General features: G+C 32.9%; 1 protein-coding gene across 2 annotated transcripts; it reads right to left on the bottom strand.

Moving 5' to 3' along the window:
- Window positions 1-252: 252 nt before the first annotated feature.
- Window positions 253-12,902, bottom strand: LOC145594839 (uncharacterized). 2 transcript variants are annotated; one of them, XM_081651180.1, is made up of 12 exons: window positions 12,563-12,902; window positions 11,378-11,476; window positions 11,030-11,109; window positions 10,896-10,954; window positions 10,754-10,809; window positions 10,592-10,649; window positions 10,402-10,491; window positions 7,409-7,471; window positions 2,655-2,747; window positions 2,178-2,435; window positions 1,418-1,564; window positions 253-688 (listed from the first exon to the last, which is right to left on the bottom strand). In XM_081651180.1, the coding sequence occupies exons 3-12, from the start codon at window positions 11,034-11,036 to the stop codon at window positions 473-475; spliced, it is 1,047 nt and encodes a 348-aa protein (XP_081507306.1). In that variant the 5' UTR covers window positions 11,037-11,109; window positions 11,378-11,476; window positions 12,563-12,902; the 3' UTR covers window positions 253-472. The 2 variants fall into 2 exon arrangements, with proteins under 2 accessions (XP_081507306.1, XP_081507305.1); XM_081651179.1 differs by having other exon boundaries at window positions 10,896-10,959; window positions 12,563-12,901.
- Window positions 12,903-25,243: the final 12,341 nt, after the last annotated feature.

Here is a 25,243-nt window from a genome sequence, read left to right on the forward strand (position 1 = left end):
TTTTGTTAAATGAACATGTGCGCACCTTAATTACTAGTTTAAATTTGTATTTTGAAATTTGTTACTCTATTAATATACATGCGTTCAAAAATTTCAAACTCATCAGGAAAAAATCCTAAGCCGCTACTGATTTACCTCTTATTTTATTTAAGTCAATTAAATTAAACTATATGTCGATCAAATTGCCAGAGGGAGTATATAAGTAATTTTGAATCAGTGAACTCGACTCTCATTAATTGAATATATGGATCGACGATATCTATTTAGAATTGTTTAAACATCATTCCTTCTAAATTTCCTTGAACAAAAATAAGCATGTTCAATATTTGTAATCAAATGCAAGAAAACAAAAAGGATGATGCCACATCCCCAAACAATGGTCTGGCAATTGGTTTGGTTTGACAACGGTCTGGCATTGCTAATGGAAAATAGGGTCACCACCTAAACTGGAGTACAGACTTTTTCAATCTCCTCAACAAAGAGGAGCACGATAAGGTATACCCTTTCTCTTGCGAGTCTTGGTCAGCATTTGGGTTGGTACTGGCGATGGCGATGGCGATGGCGATGGCGATGGCGATGGTGATGGTGATGGTGATGGCGATCCTGCTTGCTCAACTTTTTCTTCCACTTGATCAAGCAACAGGAATGGAGGATCAAAATCGTTTTGCTTCTTCAAGAATGCGCCCACCTAAGATGCATATATATGTTTTAAATAACATGGAAAATAAAAAAGGAGGCATAATATGCAAATAGTTAACAACAAAATACTAAGGAATAACATTTGTAATAATCTAACACTCAAAACAAGAGAAGGAAATAGAGGGGTGTCATAACTACCAATATAATGATAGTCACTAATTTTGAGTGAAAACCAAATAACAATCTGCATGTTACATTCTCTCTGTATGATCTATATTGACAGTTTGCAAGCATAACAAGGTTAGCTATTACCATTAAAGAACAAATTGAACGGTGTTGTTTAAATCGGTTATGCTATTATATTTAGCACCATTAAAAAACAAATTGAACAACGTTTTTTAGTAAAACCTCATACCATCATTACGGCTGTATTTGGTATAGGAAAAGAAAAAAAAAACACAACTCAAACTGAACCGTATTTTCTACAGAAAGTTCATTTCAAAGGAAATCAGTTCTCAAAATTTAATCTAAGGAAGATGAGGAATCCTTAAACCAAATCACTTTTTCAAAAAACTATTTTCCACCCTAACAAAAAATTAAAGTGCCTAAAAATAAGTCTTCCTACCAAACACACACAACCTACACTATAGTATGCAACTCTTATACACCATACTATGAAGTATATAGGATCTTGAATTTAACCCATTTGGATCAGAATTTGCAATTGCTTTCAAAAACACTAGTAAAATGAGGCTACAAAAATTAAAAATCATGATACCTTACAGGAAATGGAGCAGTAATCATACAGTTCATACTCAATCAACCTTCTTCTGCATGTCTGGCATGCCGCCTCTTCATTTGTTTTCGCCCCTGAGTGTGGCAATGGAGTCAAAGCTACAACCAACTGCCTGTTGCATCTGTATGGCTGGATGCACATTCAAAGAAAGATTAGGTCAAAAAAACAGTAAATTTAAGAAGAAAAATGATTTAATTAGCCCTCATATTTATTGGTCTCCCAACTTGCGGATATAGAGGATAATTAAGCATCAGAAGCAAATGTTTGATTTTTCTCGCAATCTACCAGCCTTGTAACCCATATTAATTCTCATTTGGCTAACATACAGAACAAAGAAACCGTCCTGGAAAATCAAAGGAAACACACACACACACTGACACACACACACACAGAGAGACGCTGATAAAATATATATTAGCTTCCCATGAAATAAATAAGTCCTTAATCCCTCCACCAACCTCCCGAATTCAGAGACTTTTCCTATAATTTCCCTTAGATGAAAAATTATTGAAAACGTTAGAGCCAACGGTAAAAAAACACAACATTTTCACTGCATCCTCATGAGATAACACTGGTATATTCCAATGTGCACGTATGTAATGCTAGGGAGATAAAGGAAATGTTGTTTCTGGATCTCTATTAGCTACTGCAGGGGCAAGTATCATTTAATTGGTAACCAAATAAAAGACTAGCTAGACTTAAAAATACTGAAGAAGTCCCCAGTTTTTTTATTAGTAATCACCTGGATTTTTGAACAATCAATACGCCGCTCTATCTCATCAAGAGGGACCACATCCTTGTAAACATGGCGATAGATCTTCAAAATTCTATGGCCTGAATGGGAAGCTAGTGACACACAATATTGGCAGAGAGATGTATCACAGTCTATACAATACTTGTTTAACTCATTTCGGCGAATAGGATGTTCAGAGCAAGGCTCAAAGAAGGTCTTCTTGATAAACTTTTCAAGCCACCCTGGTTTTAACTTTCTTGAATCAACCTACAAATTTGAGGCATGGAACATCATGTACTAGATTAAAATAATTAGAGCAGCTATTCAAAAATTAATTAAATAAAATTATAAAAAAATTTATATTTTAAAAAAAAAAGGAAAAAAAAAAAAAAAAAAAAAAAAAACAATAGGAGGCCACTCAACACGTCAGATAAGTATATTATAAACGAGGCATTAATTGACGAAGTATAAGACAAGATGCATTACCTGAGTGCCCTCACGGGCCTCACTTGACACTTCATTATTTTCTTTCTGAGGCTCTAATGCTTGGTTTAGCCTCAAAACAACCTCACTATTGTCCTGGAAACACAAAAAAACGAAAAAGAATTGACCATTGTGGGAGAAAGATAAGGATTTTAACTCCGTGGATTTTTACCTAATAAATGCCAGATAGAAAAGATTCTAAAAATAAAATAAAAAACCAGACTAGTTTGCTGCTATTGTGGGTCAATCATACTAACAATGCTCTGGAAAACTGCTAGGTACAACCAAGACAATAACAGCCAGATATACTGGATCTAGTATAGCAAAAGTAGTCCCTCAAGATTGCATTATACAGTCATGCTTTTTTCCTTTATTAGCACTAGCGCAATACTACCAACTCTATCAGCTAATAACCTTAAAGATTGTATACCAATATTAAAAATAAACTCCTAATCTGGCCTCAATTTCTTTTACAACTGCACTCTTATTTACATACCTACATTAATCCCCAGCTGGCTCACCAAACTCACTTCTTTGCCATCACCAATACTAAAACACACACAAATACCTTCAGGCTCAACAAAATACATAAGCACATTGTTGCTAATAAAATCATCTCAACAAAATATATAAGCATGCAGACTTAACATTAATGACATGTGTACATGTGTAATACAATGTTTTGTAACTACACGTTGGAAAGAAGATATTGGTAAGCTGTAATCTTTACATTGTTCCACGGGCAGTGTAGTTTCCAAGATAAGTGGAAACCTGTTAAAGCTCAGATGACAGTTGACCTGATGAAAAGCCTATCCTCTATTTTTTGGATAGAAATTATTTTCTGACAACAATTTTGTTCTAGTGACTAGATAAGAAGATCTGTTACTGCTGTTAATCAAAAGCATGGCCATGGTTCTGCGAAGATCTCGCAATTCTACATGTCACTTATTGTTCCTCCAGCCAACTAGCTGAGCTAGCTGTGGGGAAACACTGACTATTGAGCTACAATTAAGGTCTTTAGGACTTGGTTTTTAGTACACACTGTTTGATAGGCTCATAAAAAATATATGGATCATATATTACATACAAAAAACACCTAACAACCTAGCAATTGTTTGGTTGGACCTTTTGGAATGGGATGGAATGGAGTTAGACTACTCCATCCACTTTCTTGTTTGACCAGAGTCTTTTAGTATGAAATCACAAACCAAAAGAATTCTAACTCTACCCCATACCCTAAGAATTCCATGCCCACCTCATCACAATCTATTCCATTAATGAGTTAAATAAACCATTCCGACAATAAACCAAGCAGCTTTAGACTAGCATAGTATTTTGAATGCATATTATCCTAGTATGAGATTCCACACCAATCCATTCCAATTTAACGAACCCAACACCTCATATTTTATATCCAGAGAATAGAGAAATCATATGTATGCCTGTGGAGCAAAAATGATTGAGCAAGAGGGGTAGGAGCTAGGAGCTTAAGGGTACTAAATGTCCTGATGCACAATTAAGCCACTTCCAAAGTACAAGTATCACAGCTACACAACTGTGTACCTAATCTTAATTCTCAACCTGAAATCTGTGATACATGTAGGGCTCCATCCAGTTGGACCTTAAATATCACGTTGGTATGGATTCAGTCTCATTCGACACTATACCCAATGTCTAGAAGGGAATAATGAAAAGACAAGACAAATAAAATCAACTCTCTTCCAGAGCCTATCGCCACACTACAATAGCAATAATTCCACGATAGGAAACTACCAAACAAAAAAGAGTTTCCCTGTCCTCCAAGTCATCACCGCTTTGACAACTATAAACAGCAAAAAATAATTAAAAAAATCTAATGTCAAACCTTTAACCTTCTTCTCAACCTAGATAGTTTTTGGACTTTTGCCCACTACGCTTGTAATTTTGGAACTTTGGTGTGCTAACTCGAAAACAAAAGGTTCATTGTTAACTCAGAGGAGGATAAGAGAGAAGAACAAAGGGTGGGGAGGACAACAAGAGAAATAGTGGTGACAAAGGAGGTACGAGAATGAGAAAGGGAGGAGGAAAGAAGAAGGAAAGCATGGGAAGAGGAATAAAGAAATGAAGTTAAAGGGAGGGATGAAGTAAGAGGGGGAATGAAGGAGAAAGAGAGGTGAGCAGGTGATTGAAAGAGGAGGGGGGAGGGGGAGGGGTTAATCTGCAAACCAATTTAAACGCATGGGTGTAATTCCTCACCCAGTAACTACCTGGTCCCAGAAGAGAATCAATCTGAGACTTAATTCTAACTTTTAAGGCAAAAAATCAACTTAATTGGAAATAAAAGGTAATGAGCCTGAAAGTATATTGACTACAACTAAAGAGGTAGGCAGAAAGAATTTGTATCACTTGACATGGATAGCAAATGAGATAACTGCTGCAAACTGTCCAAAAGTGATGCTTATCCCCACAGTACTGATTACAATATGGAACTTATAGGGCAATGTATTTTATGCTACCAAATTTTGATTTAAAAAAACATTTTCTTCCTTTGGATTAATGGGAATAAGGGGAAGAAAAAAACTTGGATGAGATAGCAGCAGACTAGCTGGTAATCTTTCAAAGACATGTTAATTTGATGAGAAGAGCATCACAGGTTTAAGTTGCTAGTTTGGCTTCAAGCTACATTTGCTATGTGAATTGTGAAGTCAGGATCTTGCTACAAGAAATCCACTTATCTTATAGGGCTTATTATGAAAAACAGGTGTTTAGCAGTTGCTAGAACGTAGGATGATCCCAGAAGGATGAAACAGGTAGGTAAATAGACAGAGACAGGGGACTAAAGATATAACCCCTCCCCAAACCGTGCTTGCAATTTTCATAGTAATTTCCCTGTAGGTAGGCATCTTCACATCAGTAAACAAAAGAGACAGGGTGCTCTGAGAAGATCTGATTTGGCAGAATAAATGTCATGGGTCTTTCAATATGGGCCCTAATTAGGGTCACAACAACGGATTAGCCTCTTTTCATAAAAATAGCCTTAAGTGTCTATATTAGTTAGCAATATCAAGAGATACGCGAAACAAAAGTAACTCATCTTAGAAAATTTCTGCTGGATATGTGATCCTAATTTCATCGCATGTAAGTTTGTTACATGTAAAAGAGAGGCAATAACGATTTTGAAAAGAAAAAAAAATAAGGTACCACGACTCCACTTATGGGATTAAGGCTTTGATTGATTGATTGATTGATTGATTGATATTATTTATGTTTGGCAACACTAGCTGAATAGAAGCTGTAATTGATAAGATAGTTGATTGCACAAGTTGTTAGGTAGAACTAGCTGTTTATGTAGCTAATTTTTTTGGATTGCTGTTTAAAGTAAAACCTATAAATTAAAGGTGGATAAATATAAAGATTCAGCTCCTTTAATGAGATGTTATAGAGTAGAATCCCACGTAAAGTCCTACTTCAGCGCCTTAAATTTTATTATAGGCACGTGCCAACAAAAAGTCTAGCTATATCAGCACCTTAAATTGTTGGTAGACCAACTCAACCAAAAGTTTAAGTTAATGGTAAAAGCCCAGGATCGGTTTATATACTCTATCACGCCACCTCACATGAGAGCCCATTGGGCTTGAAGTGTGGATGTAGCATGGGCCCCACCATACCCATCATTTAATATTCCACTCTGGAAGAAGAGGTGGATGAGACAAACCCGTGACCTTTGTGTCACGTTTGCTCATGATGCCATGTTAGAGGACCAACTCAACTAAAAGCTTAAACTAATGGTTAAAGCCCACGATCGGTTTATATACTCTATCATTAACATTTCAGAGCATTTCAGCTCTGTATCATTTAAAGTAGATGAAATGGGATACCAAACATAGCCTTCTAAAAGATCGAGTTAACCAGGGATGTATAATTAAGCTTGATGGTGGCAAGATGACTAGAATAAGAAAAACATGTAGCAATTGGCTTAAAAATATAGCAACGATTAAATCGTGCCAGAAATATTTGAAGAGTACGTCAGCATAAAACGTAAAGTATATGTGGAAGCTTGTCTGCAAAAGGCAATATTTGTATTGAATTCGGACAAAGAGCGGTCAAACCTCTTTGTTATTTTTTTTCATTGATTTTCTAACACTTTCTTTATTCTTTCAGGGAAAGAGTCACAAATCAAAAGATTAACCAATAGATTGTTATATAACGGCAACGGTCTGGTCAATTATTGTCCATCCGCTCTTTTGACGCTATAAAATCATTTGAAGACTTCATTCAACACTTGATATATTACGACAAATAAAAATCTAGATCTGAAATCAATTACTTCTATAAAATCCCGATCATAACTTCAGACTTATTAATTAAAGAATCATTGTTACGCCCATATAACTTTAAAGTTCTTGTCATTTATTGTCCATCTGCTCTTTTAACTCTAGGAACTCATCTGAAGACTTTCATCAAACACATGATACATTACCACAGATAAATTCAAGATCTGAATCCAATTACTTCTACTAGATCCCAATCATAACTTCAGACTTGTTAATTACAGACTCAGTTAAACCCAATTTCCATACAACTTCCAATGTTTAAAATGTTCAAATCATTTGCATGTTGATATATAGTTCTTAAGAGCGCCATAAGGCATAAACTTGTCACAAAAAAAAAAAACAATCCAATCAAGAAAATAGATATTCAACCATATCATCAGTGCAACGAGAAATTGAAACATGAGCAACTTTTAGAACATCGTCAGCATATTCAATTTCCCATACCTCAAGTGCAACATTAGAGGATAAAGAGCTTTCCATTTTCACGTCAAAAAGATCAGATCTTCCCTGCGACAAATTGAAAACAAAGGAGTAAACATGAATGGCATTAAAATGAATTTCTATAGAATTTCACAGGTTTGGAAGAAAAATTGAAACTTAAATGGCTTGATATCCAATTGAATAAACCTAAATCAAAGAGGAAAGATGAACATGCTTCATAGTTTGATAAATTCAAGGTGTATTACTTTTTTATCATGAGATGCATCAATTACGCTTACGTTGCAAAAAAATAACGTGACATTCTGCTAGACTGCAACACACTATTGGTGTTTTTGTGAAGCTTTTTCATTCAGCACAAGACAAGAATGATATTAATTAGAGGTTTAATGCTATTGGCTGCTACCCCATGAAAAATGCAATAAATCAGTTAACATACTGCCAATTTATTTATGATTTCAAATCTACAAGCCAATAGAGAACTTTTCAAAAGAAAGTACAGAATGATGCATGTACTACGTCACAATATAATGCAAATATTATCAAGTACTAACTTCTAATTAATTAATGTGATAAACAGATTCTATAACATTTCAGTTCAGTGATTATAAAAGGCTATGCAACTCTTTGGGGAAAAAAAAAAATAAAAATAAAAAATAAAAAAAATAAAGGACACCGAATTGTAGACTGAGCAACTTCAAAGCAAGAAATGGGGCATATGTTTGTAAAAATTAAAATCAATTATGACACCAATCTATCCTATGACAGTATCAAATCTTCTGCTAGTGAAAGCAATCAATAGTATAATCCTGCCAGAGGAGATTCTACAAGCATAATACAGATTATAACATATACACATTGCAGACCAAATAAACTTTAAAATACTGTATCTTTTGATAAATACATGCCTGAAATTCAGAAATGGCACTAATTTTGAAATCATATAACTTTTACAAACAAATTCTGTAACTTCCTGGTCCTCTGAATTTCCACCAGACACATTCCCTATAATAATATATGAAATTGAGCAGAATAATTATACAGAACCTCGCTTTATGCTTTGCCTTAAATTGGATTCACCTACCTGAGATACAGCAATAACTCTTAATTGGCTATGACACGTATATTGTTTTCCAGAATAATGTCTCGGCTAATTCTACAAATGAGCCATTCTTTGAATATGCAGGTTTCTTCACCCTAGATTTACAGGGGGGAGAGGTTTTCAGACTAAAACAACGATGAAAGTTTTTAATTCTAAGAGGAATTCTAAATTCCTATCTTTTCTCACTGATTAAAAAAAAATCTATAAGATCCCTTCCTATTTAATGATATTAGAAAAATTGCAAAGTATTTTCAATTGTTTTATACTATATCTGCTGCCAAATTATTGGAGTTTCCTTCTATGTAAATGTACAGCATTCAGCTAAATAATACATAGAGAGGGCATCAATAAATCCCTGGGTCAAAATCCAAAGCAGTTCAGTGACCCAGTGGCAGCATATGAATTCACTCAATGATGGTCGGATTATCCCTTTTATCCTTGGCCTACGAGTAGGGGGGAAAAAAAAAAAAAAAAGAAAAAAAAGAAAAAGAAGAAGAAGAAGAAGGCAATCCTATAAATAAAGCTCTACATCTTTTTCCCTCTAATTTGTGCATCGAGAAGTGCTATTTTACTTCTCCGTCAATTTTGTAGTACTTAAGACCGTTGTGATAAGGATTTCCAGTTTATCCCAGGAAACAGGAAGTTCAATCGCAAAAATGCTAGACTGTAGTCGAATAATTACTTGTCATTAATCTATGATGACAAGTTGCTAGAATGGAACCCATCCTATGTATGTTGTCCTTCAATAGAGGCCATCCTCTCAATAGCATTCACTTGTACTGAACTCAAAGATTACACATATCCAAGTAATTGACAGCAGAAGTGTGAATAGAATAGTATAGAACTATATATTTTCAGTTTTTCAGCCAATGTCTCTTCATCAGACGCATTTTTGTTTTTTATTTCATCAAGTAAAACTAATCTTGCTGCAACTATTTTATTCTGCACAATAAAAAGAAACATTATATGTGGCACTTTAACATTTACAACAAAAAGAGCTTGCAATGCTTCCTCTTTCAAAATATTGAACTTATTTTCAATTAAAAGGTTCCCAGGCAAATACAAGTTAATAAAGCTTCATGAATTTATGCAAATAAATAAAAAAAATATATAAATAAATGCGTACAAGGAGTGAGCAATTGAGCAAAGGTAGAACATAGATATACAAGAGGCAGACCTTTTTGTACAAAGGTCAGAGTTTTACAGCAATTATGATGGATCACATAAAAAATATTAACCCATCTTGATTGCATGCTAATCCTTAGCATATGCACTGTCCATTTGTCATAACTTAAATTCAGATTTCTGGTCATCTAAGCCAACTGGAAATTAAGCAAGCAAGAAGAACAATCACACATTGAAACATTTTTAAGAAGACTAATAAAGACCTGAAGGAAAATTCAACGAATACGATGACAAAACACAATCAAGGGTAATCTTTCCACAAGTAGTCATATACCAGAATAACACTAGTTGATTGTTAAAGCTGCATACCACTACACTACAGAAACCCACAACATAAAAGTTCCTCCTTGACATGAGCAATGCATCCATCAAAAAATATCATGACACTAAACATAAGTGCCAACTGCCAAGAGAAGAAGTATTGCTAAGCTCTTCATTTTGATGGACTCTAAATTATTAGAAACATAGCTAACTGATAATGAAGGAGGTCGACATTCCAAACATGTATTCACCTTCTTCCATCCAGGGGCACTCTCTTCCCAGTTTTCCTTGCAGTTCAAATTTTCACATGACTAGAATGTCTGATTCTGTGAATGCAAATATATCACATGTTCTAGAACACACATGAAAATGCTAGTTTCACATTCTCTTTATTCAAGTTGCGAGTTAATACTAGAAGACAGGATAAAATAAAGAAAAGAAATGAACCCACAAACGTCAAAGCTGGAATGAAATGAACATCCGATTTGTCATTGTAAGCTTCTGATAACATGCTGCCAAACTCATCAGTCACATCAGTCACCTGTATCATGTAGAAAACTTAATGTTTTTTCTCTTAGTTTAGAATCTTTGCAAGATAGGTGTTTAATGAAAATTTCAATTAGACAAAATAATTTTAGTACCAAAGTGGAATCATCATTCTTGTCATCACTCTGTTTATAAAGTTCTCCTTCAACTGGCCTGTGAAGCAAGACCAACAACTTTGTCAAGAATTGGATGAAAAGGCAAAAAAAAAAAAAAAAAAGGACCAGAACTGAGATGTCAGCTCGAAGCCTGGAACTTACAAGTGCAGGACATTAATTGCTTCACTCGCATTTTTTTGCTTGATGGTTGAGTACATCTGATTAAAGGAATGCATACACTTATTCTGATGATATAGTAATCAATTGAATCATAAGACATATAGAAAGAACCAATTGGCTATACCTCATTCTCATTAAAGAATTTGAAGTCCTTGCAGTTGATTTCTTGAAATTCTAAGTTGTCTATTCTGCAAAATAAGTACACTATTTAAAAGCATTTCACCAATTAAGTCTGCCATATATTAGTTAAGTCCTTACCCCACATTTTGTACTAATAATTTCCTCATCATCTCAAGTCTTTTCTCCACTTCTGTATTGAAAATCTTGGTAGGTTTTCCCTGTAATAAAACATGATTGAACTTTTAGGAGGTACCCCAAAAATATATATATATATACTACCTCCCGTCCAAATTACTTGCAACTTTGAAATATTTTATATCTCACATGTAATACCCCAAAGTTGCAAGTAATTTGGACCAGAGGTAATATATATAAAACGTACTTATTAAACACAGAATTACTAAACAACTACATAGGAAGCAAAGACTATTAATACAGAAGCACCAAGACAATAGGATATAATGTTGGCTCTATTGAAGTCATCACCTCTAATTTTCCTTGCATATATCTTTCCAGAATATTCAGCATATTTTCGTACATAGCCTTAGAATTGTTGCACTCAATCCGACTTTTTGCTCCTGCCTCCTGCAGTGAAATGAAATGGAATGTAAACAAGAAGTCTCAACCAGTAATACTGAAAACAACTAAAGCTAAGATTATGCATTTAGCCTCTAAACTAAATCAAGTTACTCCAACCAAGGTCTTCTTAAGAAGAAGAGATGGGTCAGATGACACATCTTTTTTATAGCAATGCGAAAATGGAAAACAAAAGGTGAAAAATGACTTGGAAATTAAAATAGCAGCCCTCAGATAGCATCCATGGGCTTTAGCAGTGAAGAAAGAACCTGTCTGAGTTAAATGGGCGCATACAATCCACTCGGGAAGCAAGAAACTTATATTATTTCCTTGAGTCGAAAAATGATCATTAATCATATTGCAAACTACACAAGAACCACCACTAAATCCACAACTACACACAAGCAGCATTAATGGTAGCATACCAGCATAGATATGCACGACTGACAATCTATAGTTTCCCTTATAAGAATGATTCCGAAACCGAACAATTACATAATTACATGTCCTCTCATCTTCTCTTCTTTAAGATAGGTCAATTTCCAAATTGAGTCTAATTGTCTTCTAATAGAAACCATTACAAATCCATGAAATCCACTCTAATATCACTAAAAAAAACTTCCTAAACTTAGCCTTCACCAAATACTTCTCTGATTATATGAAAAATGTCACAAGTTCAAAATGTCAAAAAAAAAAATCTTGTGCTCAACTGCACACAACCCTAAGCTGTACAACTCTCAACTCCATAAGAATTTACACACACCACATAATTCCATAATCAGCAACTTTATTCCTAAACCAAATAATTACTGCTGTATTTCAAAAGATTATTACTGCTATAATAACCCTTTGCATGACATCAAAAATCTAACAATATGACAATAAAGCAAAATTTAACCCTATAATTCACAAAAACCCAGTAATTCTACACAACTATGACATTAAAAAATACAAATTGTGATTCCAACATAAAGTATTCATAAAACCCGGATAACAAATACAAGTCAAAATTGGAAACATAGAGCATATAATTATAAAATAAAAAAGTAAAAGTTCATATCTTTTTGCCCAAAATAGAAACAGAAGCAAACATACCTTCATTTTCATAGCATCTTGCGCCAAATAAGATCATATAAGATGGGTATTACAGAATTTTGATGGTAATTTCAAATTTGGTAGTACAATTGTGTATAACAAGAAAGGGTTTTGAATTTTTTTTTCTTTTTTTTTTTTGGGTAATTTTGTACTGTACAATTGAAGGGAAGAAAAATCTGAGAATTGGAATGGTGGGTTTGATAAGCAGGGAATGAATGCTTCATCAATTCCGAAGCAAATGTCACTTGTAACAATGTGCTTTTCATGCTCTCCAATGCAGGTTTTTGCAGCTTTCTTTATGAATAATTAATGGGTATTTCACCTTCTCATACATAATTTTAACAGTTTTCATGGTGGAATAATTAAGAAAACTGTGCTCGTCAATACCCAAGTAAATAAACACAAATTGGTCTTTAAGATTTGTTAACACTTTATGATTGATTAACAGTTTTCATGGTGGATTATTTTTGCATTTCATGATTGATTTAATTGACCTCTTGCACACAAACGGTAAATCACTAATACAAGTCGGGGTTATTTCACCTCGTTTTGTTAGGTAATTTTCGTGTGTTTGTTCGGGTTTTACCCGCTTTTGCATCAAAAATAAAAAATAATAATAATAATATAAGTCATATGACATATACTATGATCATATAGAATTAACGAGCGCATTTTGTTCATAGGTTTTAGCTATGAGGTATTGAGTTGGAATGAGTAAAACTCATACGAAATGTCTGTTTAAGAAAAATTGAATTTTTTAATCCATATCTCAACACACAATATATGGGGTTTAGAACCTAAGAGTGGAGGAGAGTATGGCTCATCCCACACCTTTAGGTATCAAATAAAAAAAATAAAAAATAAAAGAAAAAAAAAATTCAATCCTGAACAACAATCATGCACAATGTATTAAGAATTAAGTTCCAACAATCCAACCCCATACTACCCTAATTTCATTCTTAATTTCAAGCTCATAGCACTTTGTGAACCAAACGGTCCCTTAATGCGCTCCTGCAATTAAACGTCAAAAAAATAATTAATTAATTTTACTAACAGCATAAGTTTTTTTTATATTGTAAAAAATATACTAGCAATTAAAGTAAGCATATAAAATTATAATAGTGTAAAAGTCATAGGACTATTTTCGACATCTTCTGATTAGACCTGATCAATGGGCGGCCCGGACCGAGCTGGTACATAAAAATCTGGCCATTTTCCGGGCCAAGTTGGGTTGGGCCTAGCTTCGAGCCAAAATGTTCATGCCAAAACCCGCTTGAAATGGGCGGGCCGTGCAAACTGTTCAGACTATTTTGGGCGGGGCCAAGAAAAGTTGAATTAAAATAACATAAAAATGCATTTTCAAGCCCGTCCAAAAAATTAAAAAGTTCAGGCCGGGCCGGAAAGATGCTGTCCAAAACCTGCCCAAAATCGGTAATGAGTACTTGAGTAGCAATTGATTAAGACATGAAAAATGATACAAAGTATATAAGAATAAATGGTTAGACACTTTGACCCAACAAAGGGGCATATTCTTAGGTGTAACCTCCTACACCTAGAAATAGGTGTCACTAGGTGAAACGCAGCAGAAACAATGTGAAACGCAGCCCACCTATTTACTGTTCTCCAACGTTTCTTCCCGCTCAAGTTTCTTAGTTTCCTTTTTCAATTTTTTTGGTTTCTTCTTTCCCAATTCTCTCTATTCTCCTATATTTCCTAATTCTAATCAAAGTTTTCCATAAAAATTTTCATTATTATATTTGTTCTCTTTTTCTGGAAAAAAATTTTCTCTGATTTTTCTCCTTCTTTAATTCCTTTTTCCTCTGTTTTTTCTGGAAAACTTATTCTCTGTTTTTGTGATTTCATCTGTTTCAATTGGATAAATATGGAATTGGTTGTTCTCGACGAAGACATTGTTAATGCAGGTTAGTTTCTTGATTTTGCGATTTGTAATTTGCTTTTTTTTGTTAGTTTCAATTGTAATTGTTTTTTGTATGATTTTAGGTTAGCTTCGATTAATTTCGATTGATTATTAATTCAATTTCATCTGATTTTTGGTTATGTTCGATCAACTTGATCTATTATGTATAAATTTCGTATTCTTATGTGCTGATTTTTTGTGATTTTCGATTGATTATAAATTCAATTTCATCTGATTTTCTTAATTATTATGAATTGAATTTTTTTGTGATTTTCTGCATTTTTTAAATCAATTTAATGTATATATTTTTATGCTTTATATTAATTTTATAGATTATGTCTTGATTTACTGAAATTGATCGTATATTTTTGATGAATGTGATATTTTTGATGAATTAATAATAAAATCAATTGATTTTTGTTCGTATAATTATGTCTATATTTTGCGTTAATTTTGATGAATGTGGTATTTTTAAAAATTTTGTGTGATTGCTGTGATTAATCGTGCTTATTGCGTGCTGCTATTGTTTGTTGTTATGATTTTTGTAATTTTTTATTTGTTCTGAACATTGGCTCTTAACTAATGAACATTACATTTATAATTACGAAGCTATGAACATTGTTTATTTCTCATTAACTTTGGTTCTTAAATAATGAACATTACATTTCAAAAGTATGAACTTATAAACATTGTTTATTAAATAATGAACATTGCCTATTAAATGATGAACATATGCATAGGTTCGCTTACATGTGAACATTATCTTTTCAGAAAGTGAACATAGGTATAAAAAATATGAACTTGCATTTCAGAGAGTGAATATTACATTTCAAAATATGAACGTAAGCATTGGTTTTCTTAAAGTGAATATAAGCATTTAAAGTATGAACATATACGTAGAAATATATGACATAAACATTTAAGAAAGACAACATATGCATAAACAGATTTAATTACTATTTTATGAACAACACATATTTACATTATGAATATTTGAAATTATATATGAACATATAAAATATTATTATGAATATTATGCATTTAATTATGAACATTAAAATTTGAAAAAATAAAAAATAATATGATTATGAAATGTTGCATTATAAGTATTAAATGTTCATTTTTTTACGTGTTCATTTTTTATTATTACATGTTCATTTTTTTTCATGTTCATATTTTTGTACTAAATGTTCACTTGTTGCACCTATCTTAGGTGCATGAGGATGCACCTAAGACCAATTGCAACAAAGGTCCACTGTGGCCCAACCCAAGCACACAAATAGTGATTGGGCCTTGCATTGGTTGTGACGTAAATGATCCGGCACGGCATGCTTTTCTAAGAAAATAATGTAAACTCTTTTAAGTTCAATATGACTATATTCCCTCCGTTTTTTATTTAAGTTTTCACTTTTGCCTTTTATATTACTTACAATTTTATTTTGATCAATGCTAATGATTTTATACATTAAAAAATTATGTATAGTCATGTACTCAAAGCCTCATATAGGTTAAAATAGTCTTAATGTAACTTCCGAAAATCAACTTCTTATAATTTAAAACTTGTGTTTAGCCTGGGTGATGTCCCGGGTCATACATTATGTATTATTGTATTATACTGTAATTTTCACGTATTATACTTATGCAAATAAATTTGATAGGCATTTCTTCCTAAGGAGGTATGAGGTAATAGTTGCATTGATACATGTTGAGTTTATTCTTTGAGTATCTTATTTATTTATTTTTTTTAAATTGAACCTTGTGGATTTCACTTATACGAAATTTAATTTTTTATACATATTGATAATATAGTTGGTAATTGACTTAGATGGTTAAATAGACATCCTTGTTATATGAGGTGGGTGTTCGAATCCTCTTGTCTATTTTTAGGGTGCTTTGTAATAGGTTAGTATAGAATCTGCAACAGTTTATGTTAAATATGAAGTAAAACATAAGGAGTATAAAGGTTCCTTTTCCTTTAATTTTCCAGATTAATTACTCCATCTAAAATGTTAACTACTTTTTATAAAAAAATAAAAACACTTTAAATTTTGCAGTATTCACACACTATCCTTGATTATTGCTTACGGAGTACGTTTGTATTTTATATTTGTAAGAAAAAGTATAATCATATACGTAGTAAGACATTATTAGAACAGAGTTGGATATCGCTTAATAAAATGCTCCCCTTTTTAAAATACTTTTTTTTATATATTAAATTTTACTATTTTTAGGGGGAAAAAAAAAAGGTTTGTCTGACTTACTACTTTTTAAAATATTTTTCTATTAAATTTTACAAAAAATTGATGAAAATATTAAAATTTAGTTGTGCATTGAATATTGAAAAACTTTAATTTTAAAAAACGGAAGAAGTACCATACTAATATGTGCCTAAAGTAGTTGTTAAAAATGAAACTAAGGTACCTAAAATAGTTGTTAAAATAGGGAAGTGCTACTATGACTCTATGAGCAACATTTTTAGACCTTGGCGAGTGAAAAAATGACCGAAAGATATGCCTAAGATTAACATGGCTTTCATAAAAAATCTTAAAGGTGAGTGCATTTAGATTAGCAAGGCAAAAATGAGCGAAAAGTATGGCCAAATTATAGGCTAATGCCTTAATTAAAGGTGACACCCATTTGAACTAATTGAAATCTACTCCTTGTACTACTCTCTTGAATTTTGATCCTATTTACACTAAATTACTATGAAATTCTTCTTTAAAAGTTTAGATCTCCCACCTATCAAGTGTTCTATTATTTGTTAGGTACCGACCATTGCTAGTGGGATGGACTACCTTCTTATGTCTCAATTAATAATAGGCAAATTATACTCTATTACCTTTTGGGATTACAAAGCTTTGTTGCCCAATTCCTAAAAATGACTTGTATCTGATTACTTGATCTGAATTATTTGACATTAGACTTGAATTATACATTTATGTCCGCAAGAAATTGACTTGATTCTAATTTGACTTGATAGTTGATTTGAATCAAACCGATTCGAAAAACAAATATTCATGTTATTATAATACTAGTTGTTTTTGTGATGTTTCATTAATGAGGTTTTCTACATTGGCTGCATATCCGCATTAATTCAAGCTTGAGGTTTTAATTAACTCGCATTATGGGGTTTAAAATTCAAGATGTACATATATATCAACACTTTTGTGTGAATAAAGTTTGACTATTTACTCAAATTTGAAAATATCAACATTTCTGAAAATAATGGCTTGACTCATATCCTTTAAAAAGAACATCAAGCACTCTTATAAATAAAGAATATGACTCATGGATATGGACTATGGTGCGTCAAACAACTTTGAGTATGGTATTTTCAACCCAATATCACTTTAAGCCAAGAAAAGAATAGAACAAAAGAAGGGGAAGGTATAGAAAGAGTAAGACTTTCACATATTTCGCTAAGGGCTATTATTTGGCTAATTGCATCTGAAGTACGGAGTATAAATTAGTGTAAAAAAAAGATAACGATTATTTTCTTCACTTACTACGACTACATATATATGTTCAACATTTTTAAGAGAACCTTTAATAACTTGATATTTTTTTCACACGCTTTTCCTTGAACTCCTTCCTATAAATAAGTTGATAATTATCGCTCTTACGGTCATTACATTACGTATTTTATTACAAAAATAAATTATTTTTTATTGACTGTCTTTGAGCTAAAAGTAGCAATAAACAATAGTGTAATTTTAAACGATACACCCAATATCCACGTACCACTCCATATATAAGTGATCAATGATGATACAAAATACAAGTAGTAAGACTAGTATACATGAATCCCCTCTCCAAATAATCAATGAATCCACCATCACATCTCATCTTGACTCCAATTCTCAATGATTTGCATCTTGTGTAATTTGGCATATCACATAAACTACTTATACTCCTTAATTATGTAGCAACAAGGGCAGAAGGTACTGCTACAAATTAAAGAAGCCAATTACTACAATAATGAAGGGAGTGAAAAATTAAGTATTTTCAAATGAATGGGGTATCTTTAAAAAAAGTTTATTAAAAACATTTGATTAAGCTCTTATTTAGACAAATAGGCTTAAAATTTTTGTATTATTTTTTGGCAACCAATTTCTTATATGCTACTCCATATTTTACAAAGTTACCTTGTATTGACTATCATGATCAAAGTTGACCTATTAAAATACAAATACTTCGTGATTAAATTAATGCACGACATATAACTAATACCAAGTATTATTTTGTTTTTTCTCACCTCAGATGCTTTATTTAGGATCGCCCCTTGTGAGGATGGGGTCCTAATTCTTTTCTTTTTTCTTACCTCACCAAAAAAAAATATTTTTCTTTACATGGATATTAAATAAAACTTCGCTCTCATTATTGACCCCTCAATATATGTATATACACACACGGAGTATATAATTGCCATTACAATCATATATAGATGGATCCGCATCTGCATCCGCCTCATCCTTATGGCGATTAAAACAGATAAGACTAGTGATAGTACAACTTTTCAAGGAGCATTATCCCCATGTAATGTATTTTCAACTAGTTAGGAGAAATTTCAATTCGTTATATTTCAACCTTTTTGTGACTTGTATTTTTCCATTCAAAGCCTTTATTGGAAAGTGAATAATAATAGTTGAATAATTTCATCAACTTTTAGTCACTATGCAACTCGAAAAGACAATTTAAGTCATCCAATATAGGGAAATTACAAATTAGTATTTCTCTTGAGGATGAATTAATTTTGTCGTATATCTATTACATATCTAGTACCACCAACCACTTCACCCAATTGTTTTTGATGCATTAGTTTTCAAGTAAGTAGTGTTTTGTTCCTTAAAGAAAAGGTATGTAGTGTATAGTGTTTTAGCTACTTCATCAAACTACCTTAATTTTATACCATCTATGTTTCTCAATACATTCGTCATCTCATTTTACATGCAAACTAAGCTAGTTAATCGAATGGAGAAATATATAAAGCGCATCAACATTGCACAAGTATTAATTATATTTTGCCTATAACCGAGAGATAGTTACAGAGTGAATTATCCTCGCTCACATATAAAAATATAGAGATACCCTAGACTATGAATGAATTTTTGGTATATAGAGATTAGGATCGTATTCACATCATAGCCCTTGTTATCCAATATATTGTCCCTAAATCATGAATTCAACTCACTCTTTATTCTGCCTATTCTATGAAATTTATACGCTAGCTTATCATTTTTCCTTTATTGGTTAACTTTACATGTTAATTTAATTATGAATATTTGACACAAAATCTATGTCTCCCATACTATTTATTTATCTTTAATATTCAAAACCTCCTCACATACTCTAATCTTTAAAGTAAATGATCCTAATAGTTACACTTTGTACATTACATAAAACTATCCATCTATGGAAACATGAAATAGGTAGAAATTCAAAGAAACCAAGGTAGTAATAATGCAACTTGGTGCATAGAACATGAAATAAAACCTAATTAATTTTTTGAAAAAAAAAAAGAATGAAATTTGAAGACTTCGTACAATCAAAAATTGAAAAGCTTACAATTGCTACAGTAATCCGCATGAGTTTTGGATCTTGTATTATTACATCGAGAATATATGTAAATTACACTTTCACATCTATGAATGCTAATCAAATTCAAACAAATTAAAGTTAAACCCTTAAAAGTACAATAATAATTCAAGTAAAACTTCTTGTATATAATTACGCAATGTGTACGCACACATTCTTACAATATAACGATCGACTATATATGTATATATCATGTTTTTGCCTAGTATTGATATTCCTAGACTAGTATATAAGGGTGAACAAAAATTTTCACCAACCAAAATCTTGAACCCATTAATGAAAAAGAAAACAAAAAGAATCAATAAATCTGCTTACAGTATCCCGCCGCGTATTTACATGACAGCTTGAACAAAATAATGTCAATAACTCAAAAAAGTCTCCTAGCTTGTACGGGGTTGTTCTAGTTATTGAGCTTGTTCGTCCCTGTGCTAGGCGCAGAAGGCGGCACCGGTGGACCTCTAGGAAGCATACTGAAGAACACTGATCCGGGTCCTTGCGTCGTTGGTGCTTGCCTTCCGGAAGACTGAAACGTGTTTTCTTTCGGGTTTTCACGGTGTTTTCTTGGCAAGTGTCTAGCAGAAGACGTGCTTGAAACGATCAAGAAAGTTAATACAACCATTATGAACCATTTGGCAATAAGCTTATTAATCTTGCACCTTGTCATTATATTACTTATTATCCTCAAGATCGATGATGACCGCCTTCTCGAGTTTTCGAGTATGGTTATGGAGGAGAGAACTTGAGAGATTTGGTGTAGAGAAGAAGTTTAGAGGTGAATAAGAGGTATAAGGGTGGATTTATATGAAGGATTAAGGAAGGTGGAGGTGGGTTTTGGTGTGGGGTTTATGAATTTGACAAAGTCAAACAGATGATAAAGTCATAAGTAAGGCTTAAAAAAAGGAGGGTATATATTAAAAGGGTGGAAAATTTAGAAAAAAAATTGCAAAAAATAGAGGTCACGCGCTTCTCACGCGCCATAGTTTGACTAGTATGTAGTGAAGGTGACTTGCGCAACAAGGGTATAACATAATATTATTTGTTCAAATGTATGGGATTTGGTAGCTAGAATTTAGTTAGATGAAGTTCCTCCAATTAGGCACATGATTTTGTGTTCCCATTTCTTTTACATACTAGCCACAACCGGCCTTTGTTGGGCACTCTAAAATCTACTTGTATAATATAATGTCACAAATTAAGGGAGACTACTAGTCTACTACTACTATATAATATTATTTTGACCCTACTAATGTATATCAGGTACAAACTAGTCAATTATTTGTTCAGTGATGATAATATTACTAATATCTCTACAAAATTTCGCCACCCTTAAAGTGTCCCTAGTGGGGATTGAACCCCGGCCCCAACATCAAGGTTGAAAGGTGACAATCCTTACCACTAGACCAAGCTTAGTTTGAATTGGTAACTACACCATAACAAGTATTGGTGTAAACATACATGTTACTAAAGGGGATATACATGTACAAAGGGCCTATTCTCTTCAACTTAATTTCAGTTCAGTTCACTTCAATTCAGCTTAGTTGAGTTCAGTTCAGTTCAGTTCAGATCCAATCAGTTTAGTTCAGTTTCTAATTTCCTTTTCTCGTAAACAATTCATTTCAGCTCTATTCAGTTCACTTCATTTTAGTTTTGTTCAGTTTAGTAAATTAGAACATGCCCGAATTGTATTGGAGTTGAAGAAGTGCTTCTTAACAAGTTATATTAGAAGCGGATATTTTCTTAACGAGTTGTTTTAATTAATTTGATCAATGATGATAAAATTAAAGTTAAGCAAATTGAAATTCGGGTTGAATAATTATTAATCTCCTCATTAGTTAAGGAAAAAATTATCATTATTTTACTTCTTCCATTAAAATTATCCCATTTAACCCAAAAAAACTTTGATTGAATTTCATAAAATTTAATTAACACGAAGATCTTCTATAACATGTTTAAAATGGTCATCATCAAATGAGACAATCTTAATAGATAGGAGGAGCACCTTCCTATATATATGACGTCTATATGATGTTTAAAATTATAATCGGCTGCATAAAAAACTTTAATTTATTATAGCTAATGGATTTATTCTTATAGAAAGTAATATAATGGGCCTTATAATCACAAAATAAAGGTAGTTTTCAATGGATCAAGTCACCAACAAAAAGTAGAAAGGGAAAAAGTGATTTATATGTTGTAACACACTCCCTTTCTCTCATAATATTTGCTAGCTAGAACTTTCTCTAAATTCATGTTATGCTATCACAAAAATCGCAATTATTTTTGAATATATGCTTTTCTTAGATGTTTCTTATGGCTGCTGTGAGCCTGAGAAATACCGAATGGTGGATATACAAAAGAGTGGGTCCTAAAATAGTTAGAATGAATTAGAATGAAAAGGGTAGTAGTCGATTAGATCCTTTTGTTTAAGTGTGATAAGAAAGTGGCATTATTTTTGCTGGTGGGTTGGACCTCTTAACTGAATTATACTTAGGTCAATTATATTTTAATTAATTATCAAAAGGTAATTATCATTTTTATGTCATCTTTGACTACAGCTTATTTAAGGACCAAGGAGATGTATGTTGTACCAAACAATTATCATATCACATCTCCTACATATATATTATACAAAGTGACAATAATAATTTATGAGCCTACAAAATATATAGTTTCGATTTGAAAATAATTCATTACGGAGTATACAAAGTTGACATCCTTAATAATATAAAGATCTTTACAATTTGAAAACTGATCATATATAACTTAATGGTTGCATGCATAATAAAGAATTAAAAAGTGAGAATAACAAAATGAAATAAAACATTAGCTATACCAAGGGAGACTTGGTTTTGCCATACATGTATAAACTAATATTAAGTATGATCAATTTTAAATTAAAGGTAATGAACTGCCTCAAGAATTAAGAACATATACGTAGTATAATTACCCTTCAATCTATATATAATTCTATACTATGAGTTTTTTTTTTTTTTTTTTTTGAGGGAACTATGAGTATATTAATTTCAAGTCTTTTATTAAAAAAATGCATCCTATAATTGTAAATTTGAAATTAACATTTAATTACACGATTACACCAATTTATACATGTTTTTTTGAACTCCCAGACAGTTAGACATATACCAATTAGGTTGCTTTCTTGCATAGTTGGATAAACTTGCACATTCATGCATTCAGAGGGAGCGCGTGCGTTTCACGGAGAACTGGGCAGAGACGAAGCGAGTAGGGAAGGAATGTTGAGGAAGTCAAGGGAGACATCATACACGTTGAGAGAAGGCCTTGACTTTTTTTGTAGGACATAAACAACAGCAAAGCCAGCTGTATATGGCTTGCGGCCCACGTACGCGTTGCTGGGGGGTGTGGCCCGTCGTCTTGGAATTTGATGGGTTATTTTCGGAGCCAATACTTGTCTACCACGTAAGCTTTTACCTTCTGGCCGGCAACATTCTTTGAACACACAAACTCCGCCTTATTATAATAAATACTCACTCCATCTCATTTTACTTGCCTTATTTTATCGTTTTATTTGGAAAGCTTTCGAATCGAATCAAATGAGGAGAGATGCTTTTTGAGGAAAATTTGAGGTTTCAGGGCCCGGTAGCGAAAAACCTTAAAACCCTAAGGGATACATCTCGGGGTTATATAATGTTGTTTTTATATAATGTCGTTTGAAACCATATATGATCATTATATGTTGTCATAAACGTCCGTGATAGACTTGAGTTTACGAAATCACTACAAATTGTGAACGGGTAAACTGACCGTTTAAGGGCATATTAAATGGTTTCACCGACCCAATTCGACTCCCGGAGGATATTAGAGACCATGGTAAACATCTTGGCAATTTTTATTTCTAGGCGAAAAAAGGTCAAAAAATTACAACTTTGAAGGCTATAATCCATTAATCCCTGCTTTTTGAGGAAAATTTGAGGTTTCGGAGCCCGGTGGCGAAAAAATTTGAAACCCTATGAGATACATCTCGGGGTTATATGATGTCGTTTGAAACCATATACGATCATTATATGATGTCATAAACGTCCGTGGTAGGCTTGAGTTTACAAAATCACTACAAATTGTGAACGGGTAAACTGATCGTTTAAGGGCATATTGGATGGTTTCGCCAATCCAATTCGACTCCCAAAGGATATTAGGGACCATGGTAAACATCTCGACAATTTTTATTTCCGGGCGAAAAAAGGTCAAAAAATTACAAAATTGAAGGCTATAATTCACGTTTTTTGAGGAAAATTTGAGGTTTCGGCCCCGGTGGCGAAAAACCTTGAAACCCTATGGGATACATCTCGGGGTTATGTAATGTCGTTTAAAACCATATATGATCATTATATATTGTCATAAACGTCCGTGGTAGGCTTGAGTTTACGAAATCACTTCAAGTTGTGAACGAGTAAAATGACCGGCGTTTAAGGACATATTATTGGATGATTCCACCGACCCAATTCGACTCCCGGAGGATATTAGGGACCATGGTAAACATCTCGGCAATTTTTATTTTTGGGCTAAAAAAGGTCAAAAAATTACAAAATTGAAGGTTGTAATCCATGCTTTTGAGGAAAATTTGAGGTTTCGGGGCCCGGTGGCGAAAAACCTTGAAACCCTAAGGGATACATCTCGGGGTTATATAATGCCGTTTGAAACCATATATGATCATTATATGTTGTCACAAACGTCCGTGGTAGGTTTGATTTTACTAAATTATTTTAAGTTGTGAACGGGTAAAATAACCGTTTAAAGGCATGTTGGATGGTTCCACCGACCCAATTGGAATCTTAGAGGGTATTAGGGACCCTGGTAAACATCTCGGCAATTTTAATTTCCGAGCGAATATAAGTCAAAAAATTACAAAATTAAAGGCTATAATCCACGTTTTTTAAAGAAAATTTGAGGTTTTGGGGCTTGGTGGCGAAAAGTGGCAAAATTGAAGGCTATAATCGACCTTATTGTTCGAGTACATGCTGGCTTCAGATCATTGTCAGTTAAGGTCGGGTCCTTAGGTCGGGTTAGTTTTTGACAGCTTTAGGGTCTCTATACTTTTCGCCACCGGGCCCCAAAACCTCAAAATTTCCTCAAAAAGCGTTCAATTTTGTAATTTTTTGACCTTTTTTTGCCCGGAAACAAAAACGGCCGAGATG

This window comes from Chenopodium album, chromosome 19 (assembly GCF_948465745.1).
Source record: "Chenopodium album chromosome 19, dcCheAlbu1.1, whole genome shotgun sequence".
NCBI lineage: Eukaryota > Viridiplantae > Streptophyta > Magnoliopsida > Caryophyllales > Amaranthaceae > Chenopodium > Chenopodium album.

Excerpts from the sequence above, each read along its gene's own strand:
- LOC145594839 (XM_081651179.1), bottom strand. Across the intron at positions 10,960-11,029 it reads TTATTAGTACAAAATGTGGG|AATAGACAACTTAGAATTTC; the intron begins GTAAGGACTTAA and ends CTTATTTTGCAG. Across the intron at positions 10,810-10,895 it reads AATTCTTTAATGAGAATGAG|ATGTACTCAACCATCAAGCA; the intron begins GTATAGCCAATT and ends TCCTTTAATCAG.